The sequence below is a fragment of the Rutidosis leptorrhynchoides genome, chromosome 2, assembly GCF_046630445.1.
Source record: "Rutidosis leptorrhynchoides isolate AG116_Rl617_1_P2 chromosome 2, CSIRO_AGI_Rlap_v1, whole genome shotgun sequence".
NCBI classification, from domain to species: Eukaryota; Viridiplantae; Streptophyta; class Magnoliopsida; order Asterales; family Asteraceae; genus Rutidosis; species Rutidosis leptorrhynchoides.
Genome location: NC_092334.1, coordinates 157,441,907 through 157,449,266, shown reverse-complemented (window position 1 = coordinate 157,449,266; position 7,360 = coordinate 157,441,907). Strand labels below are relative to the sequence as shown.

General features: G+C 37.5%; 1 protein-coding gene across 1 annotated transcript; it reads right to left on the bottom strand.

Moving 5' to 3' along the window:
- Positions 1-6,071: 6,071 nt before the first annotated feature.
- Positions 6,072-6,872, bottom strand: LOC139888385 (uncharacterized). The gene has a single exon (XM_071871393.1). The coding sequence runs from the start codon at positions 6,870-6,872 to the stop codon at positions 6,072-6,074; it is 801 nt and encodes a 266-aa protein (XP_071727494.1).
- Positions 6,873-7,360: the final 488 nt, after the last annotated feature.

The window sequence follows — 7,360 nt, the reverse complement described above, 5'->3', positions numbered from 1 at the left end:
TGATTATCAAAGACTTAAGATCGGTAGTATTGGAAGAAGAAAGACGAAACAACCCTTTCTCACATTTGGATCCTACTCGAGTCAACTTAGCCACATTCGTGACTAGTTAGCTCAGGCGTATTTTCAATGAATCTATAGATCCAACTTTCACATTCAAATCTGGATGTCGAGAGATTTACATCAAGGCAACAACTCTACTGCCTGAGTCAGGAATCATATTTACTTCACACCAGCTCCGAATCTTATGCAATCTGTGCAAAACAACAAACTCTTTCTGTAGAGATCCAAAATTCAAAGATTTCGAGATCATGAAGATACAATTTTTGGCACTCTTTGAAGACCTCAGAATTGAGCACCCAAGAAGAGAAACAATCACTACTAGCACCATTTTTATGGTCGATGTCATGGAACTATTAGTAGAGCTATCGATTTCATTCTCTTTGGACTTCAAGATCTGTCACGAGAAACCACAGCTCATTTTCTCGCCTTCGGACGGTCATCAAGAGAAATACCGGATCTACTCAACATACTAATCCAACACTTTTTAAGGATCTACCCACCAATATATATTCACCCTCTACTAACCAAAGACATCTATCAGAAGGACATGTTTACCCCAACATGGTAAATAAGGCTACGGTCGAGCAAATGACCTTAAACAAAAGCGCTTCTTGGGAGGCAACCCGTGCAATAAAGTAGAATGGAAGATAATAAGTGATGACACATGAGCCAAATAATAAAGGATGAAATTCACGATTTTTCTGAAACCAACTGTCTATCCCAGCCAGCCTGTTTCTTCAACCGCATACTCGCCATTCCGTAAGGAAGTACTCGTTTCTTTTTACTCGTTATTAGATCTAAATTTATGCATTATGTAAACTGCATCCTAGCTTATCACTAAGTATGGGATTCCAGCCCAATAGACACTAGACAAAAAGTACGTTCAAAAACCTAAAATGTTTGTAATATAAAGTATGGCTTATTTAAGGCAGAAATCTTGTTAGAACGAACCGATTCTCTAAAGAGCATTGCATGACTTGGCATATTTGACCTAATATGATTATGGTGAGGCACCCAAATAAGACCATGAAAGCATTCATCGTTAATGCTTCACTATTTTTTGTTGAGTGTGCCGATCATGTCTGTGCTCAGAATCAGAACTTGCTCTAGTTCTGTATTTTAGAGTAGAAAAATGTGACAAAGGTAAAACCAGAAGAGCTAGCCATTTTTCGATATAAAACCTTCCTTTCCCTACATCATCACCCATTCACCACCATCATCTATTCATTTCCCTCATGATCATTCACCCAAAATAAAATTTCGACGATCCTAAGTTCACCATACATGGATAAAAAAAACCTCGGAAAACGAGATCTCCTCAAAAGAAGATTATCGAAGATAGTACCTACAAGCATTGTGGCAAAAACTTGGAAATCTACCGAAGCGGAAATTCTTAGAGATGATGTCAAAAAAAAAAAATTAAAAGAGCAAAGACTCTAGATGATACATCTCTTCAAATTTCTAAGCAAAGGAGTAGAACTTATAAAGTCAAAAATCAAAAACCGCTAGGAGACCGAGAAAACACCAAAAGGATGCTTGTTCGTCAAAGAAGAAAAATTCCCCAAAGAAAATTTATCGAAACCCTGCGAGTGCTTCACAAAGATATTAGCAGTCATATTTATTCCTCTTCAATATTCCGACTTTAAAAAGACTATTTCACCCTTATTTACCCTAACAACTTCATCACTCCAAAAACCCTTTTCATTTTGATAAATGTCCTGGAAGCTATGGTTTTCACCACTGTTGCATTAGCAACAAGAATTTGAGTCTTTTTCAAGCCTATGACGAAGAGTAGGCTATGGGCGAATTCAATTCTTAGATTCATAGGGAACCTCATACACTTAGTGAATTGACCGACCCGTGAAAGGTAGCCTAAGTCATGTAACCTCGCACGCTTGCAGAGATAGTTTCTAACCCTAACATAGAGGAATCACTTTATTTACGCTCTTATAATAAATATAAAACCACTTCGGCATATAGAACAGAAACTTCGAAAGATTTCTTGAAGTTAAATTGCTTCAAGACAAGCAAAGTCTAAGTGTGGGATATTTGATATCGGCCAAAAAGTCACGTTTTTACCCCCGATATTAAGTCCCAAAACAATAAAGATATAAACTTTATCGCCAATTTTTATTTTGTAGATTAAGTGTTTACAAAGACAATGCAAGAAGAATCGAAGAAATCAGACTTAAAACGAAGAATCTAGAGCAAAAAACGGTGAAGACAAAGTTATGACCTCGAAAACAGGGGCGGAGGCAGGTTGGTGCAAGTGGGGTCAGCTGAACCAAAGACCTATTAATATATACGGTAGTCCAATAGATATTTTAGCCCAAGATTTGTTGGATGACCCCAATGACCCATGTCCTATAGAAATGTAGCCTAAGATTTCTTAGCTGACCCCAATGAAAGAACATAACTTACTTCATCCAACTTATGACTTATATGTGTGTGTGAATATAGAATTATCTAATTTTAATTACTCACGTTAACTAAAAAATGGATCTGTATATCTATCAAGTATAGTTCTTATAGTAGATAAGTGTTCATCATTATAATGTTTATGTATTGATGTTACACAACAAAGTGTCTTTTTCATTATTTTTTAAGTTTAACTAGTTTTTTGTTTTAGTTGTTCCTAAGTTGTTTTAAAATCGATATACACAACTCCGTATCTTTTTCTATCCTAACGTATAATATATGTGTTGTTTTGAGCCGTCATAATGATTCGTCAATCTTGGAAAAAAATATGCCCCCGTCGACAAAATTTTCTGGATCCGCCACTGCTCGAAAATCAGACTTTACGATCTAGGAAATAGAGCTGACCAGCTGACCAATGGTCATGGCACACGACAATGACGCACGACCTGCCATCCAGCCCCACGGCCTGCTAAGATCAAGGCCCACGACCAGGCAATGCCCACGACCTGCAAGGGTCTTGGGTGGCCTATTTAAAGAACTTTTTTCTCCACATTTCAAACACATACTTCACTTCAATTTTCACTCTCTCACTACTATTAGTCATACTTTCGAGGCCTTCTTCTCCGAGCGGGAAATTTAGTACCTGGAGGTGAACGTCGAAGATTGTATTAGGAGCGGTTTGGAGTCTGAAGTTGTCACTTTTGTATTTCGGAACTCAGTTAATCATACTGGTACTTCTATCCTTAATCTTTATATAAGGTCTTTCATTGTTATGATTTATGATATTGTTACCATGATTAGCGAGTAGTTATCTTTTGTGTATGTTATGACGTAATCAGTTACGCTGCTAAAATTATATTGTGGATCGTGCTGGTGTTGAGATGCTTTCCGATTATGTTTTAAACTCAATCGCTTTTTCAAATAATAGAACGTAGTTATCGGCTCTGTTATAGGGAAGTCACGAACCCCGATTCAGAGTACACTATCTGTGTCACCCCTTGGTAAGAGAACTCTGTCGGATACAACACAAGCTTGACTGAGGCACAAGGGTTAAAGTACGTCAACCTGAGCTTTGGATTTCGGTAGAAATCCCGTTCGTAGTGGAACCTATGATTAGACTAGGAGTACATTGTTGGTCTTGAACCATGTTGGTGTAGTCACTAAGCATATAAACTTAGTATGTGCACGTCAAAGCACAACAGTTGTTGTAAGTTGCACCTCTGCTACGTAAAACCATGAAAATAGTTAACTGTTGACTAGTACACTACACCATAACGTGGTCTCAAGCATTGCACCCCGCTTGAGGGATTCTTAGTCAATTAATGAACTGTTTGTTTAAAATCCATAAAGGATTGGATCGTTAGGATAACTGAACGCATTCATGGAAGTTACATAGTAACTTGGCCATGAGTGTTCTTTATGGGTGAACTCTTCTTAAGGCCTAACAACTTTGTATTAACCAATCGTTAACAAAAGTATCGAAACACATCACGTCTCTCGAATTAGGAACACCGTTGTCTTATGTTATGCATAAGAAAGTTTAGACCTTATGGAATGTTAATATGCCGCCTTTTTTGAGCGCTCTTATTGATGAGCCACCCATGCCTACATGTACTCGTGTTTGATGGACGTCGGGGGTTGATGGCATTGCTTTTTACTCAAAATCACCAAACCTAGCGTAATTACCCAGTGACATATCACCAACGTGATGTGGACATCTAGGTACAGCATAGTAGATACAAAGTCACTACCTATTCATGAGCTATCATTCCACAATCTCAACAAAGTACTTGGTGAAATCATAACACACTTATCTTAAACTTATCTGAATTACAAATTTTATCGCATTTACTTTCCTTTATTTACCTGTTGCCTTAGAAATTTAGAAAAACCCAAAACTACTCATGTATCTACTTAGCTATTAGGATAATTCCATAGATATAGTTCGATTCTGTTGTCTTCTTAAACGAACGACCCTAGGTTATACTTCCATTACTCACCCATAGAAAGGAGTAGTAGATTTAGGCCCTGCATATTATAAATTTATAACCACATTCTCCTGATAATATCTGAAATAGATTACCGGAGACTTGACGACACCGCCACAAAATAAACCGTCTGTTTTGCCCATAACAATAACATGCTACTTAAACTCTATCCGGAGATATACCTACTCACCCATTACCAGCTATAACTCAGTTATTTAACTTCTGAGCTTCTTCCTTGTTCTTATCACATAAAAACAATATAAACCACATTAATATAGTGTTCTAATCTAAATTAGAAACACGGGTAGCATAACGGCTAAAAACTGACAATTTTCATGAAATTTCCCCAAAGTGCCCATCTCGGTATTCTGTCTTAGACAGTTGGTCGACTGTCTAGACAAACGGCCAACTGACTAAAGACACACTATTGACTGTCTTTTGAAAGACAAACGGCCGAATGGCTAGACGAACGGTCCACCAGCTAGACAAAACGGTCGACTGACGTGAGACTGTCGGTCGACTAACCTGAGACAGTTGGTCGACTGTGTTCTTGAGCTGCAGCAGCAGCAAACTTACGGGTTTTGAGCTAAAATTACCAAATCTTGATCTTGGACTTGTTCTTGACCTTAAAACCAAACATTGATTTGGACATGACAATTCACGATTCTTACCTTGATAGAATCACAATGACACAAAGAATAATTTCTAACACAAATCAAGAACCAAATCGAGATCAAGAGATTTAGGGTTTCAAAGAGTTAGGTGTTTGGTACGGTATGTGAGTGAGAAAACTCTAGAGGGGAATCGATTGAATGCATTCTCTCCTTTATACATCAGTGTCAAATAATAGATCCGGAATCGATTGAAAGTATTCTCTTTTAGAATGTATATATCTATAGTTCTATCATATGTAATTAGTTTAGTTAGTCGATGGGTTAGTATCATATGTAATTAGTTTAGTTAGTCGATGGGTTAGATAGTTTGGTTTACTTGCAAATACTATCAGTTGTACGTCTCATTTTCGATTAATAAATGGTTTACTTGCTTTTGCAAAAAAAAAAAAAAAAAAAAAAAAAAAAAAAAAAAAAAAAAAAAAAAAACCATCAAGGATGGAGGAAAAAGGAAAGGGAAAAAAGGAGCACAACAGTTGAAATGTTGTCCGACCATTTGTGATTTGGGTCGGAAATGAGGAAGAAGTGAGAGAGACATCAATTGAGAAAGGCGCTCTAATTTTGAAATTCAGGGTTAAAAAAAGTCTATTTCAATTTGATTAATTTGTGTAGTTTTTTTTTTTTTTTTGAAAAGCCAAAATTATTATTATAATATATGGATTGTATCGTTACAAGACCCTACATTCAACTATACAATGCTATGAACAATATCGAAACAGTAGGAAAGATTGGAATATAAACTATATAGTAAAAATCGGGAGCGACGAAGCCTTCTTAACAATGTGAGGGAACGAACTTGAAAAAACAAGTGGGGAAGGAGGATGCAACTGTACCGATCAAGCGGCGACAAAGTTGACAAAACACCAACCCATTTAATCTACACACATAAGCTAACAAGGAACTTCGGACACTACCCGATTTATGTAGAGTCGAGTTAGCCAATTCCCATGCGATTTGGAGGCGGTGCCGTATAAAAGGAGGGGTTAAGGAGCCATTGGTGCCATTCAATTGGATTTTTCTTCCGAGATCTGTTTGAGATCCAGCTATAACTTTGAATTTGAATTTCGGAGATAAGCATAGCGGGATTGCACATTTTATTTGAGAAGACTTTTAGGTTTCTATGTTTCCATATAATGTAGCACGCAATCCATTTAGTAGCTTTCCATAAAGAAGATCCAACGGTGTTATGTGGGAAACCTTGATCAGAGATGATGGCATCATTGATGTCGGAAATTGAAGTGTTATTTTGGTTCCACCAATCAAGCATTTGTGTCCAAATTGGAGACACCTTAGGGCAAGTAATCAACTCGTGTTCAATGGTTTCAATATGATGATCGCATAAGGGACATAAAATGGTGTGTAAATCGATTCCCTTTTTATCTAGTTCACTTCTAACAGGGATTTTTAGCTGTATGACTCTCCATGTGAATACGAAGACCTTTTGTGGAACGAATTTGTTGCGAGGAAGTAGTATGTTTCGAGAATGGACGTCGTATTTGAGTGCATTGATCAGATTTGATAAAGATGTAGTGAAGATGTCGGAGGCGTCAAGGGAAAATTTCCATGAATCGGGGCGATCTGAAATACTTACGGATGATATTAAATTAGTGAGTTCCGTCAGTTCGTCCAATGCCCGACCGCTGGGTGATCGGGACCAATCCCAGATTCCGATTGAGTTGGAATTAACATTCGAAATTCTGTCGGCAACAGTTGCTTCTTTTTGAGATTCCAACATGAATAATCTATGGAATTAAGTTTTGAGAGTTTCGGATCCGATCCATATGTCATACCAGAAACTAATCGATGTGCCATTACCGATGCGCTTTGAAATCGAAGTTGTGAAGTAAGTTCCTAATTTGTCCACAACTTTTTTGGCCTTGATGATCTCTTTCCAAATGGTGCGACCTGAAATATTCCTGCACAAAACGTTAGTATCCAACCCCCCCTCCCCACGGCCCATAAATACTTTTTATAATTTTTACCCACAAGGCATTATGTTCATTTCTGAACCGCCACCACCATTTACAAAGAAGTGAAATATTTTTAGCAAAAAGAGACCCCACGTTTAAACCCCCATTTTCGTATGGTAAGATAATCTGATCCCATTTAATCCAATTAATTTTGTTATCATTTGACGAACCTCCCCAGAAAAATTTCCGTCTTTTAGATTCAAGTACCTTAAGGATAGCGGTTGGTGCATGGAAAAGTGAGAAGTAGTATAAT

Excerpts from the sequence above, each read along its gene's own strand:
- LOC139888385 (XM_071871393.1), bottom strand. The coding sequence starts at position 6,872 with ATGTTGGAATCTCAAAAAGAAGCAACTGTTGCCGACAGAATTTCGAAT.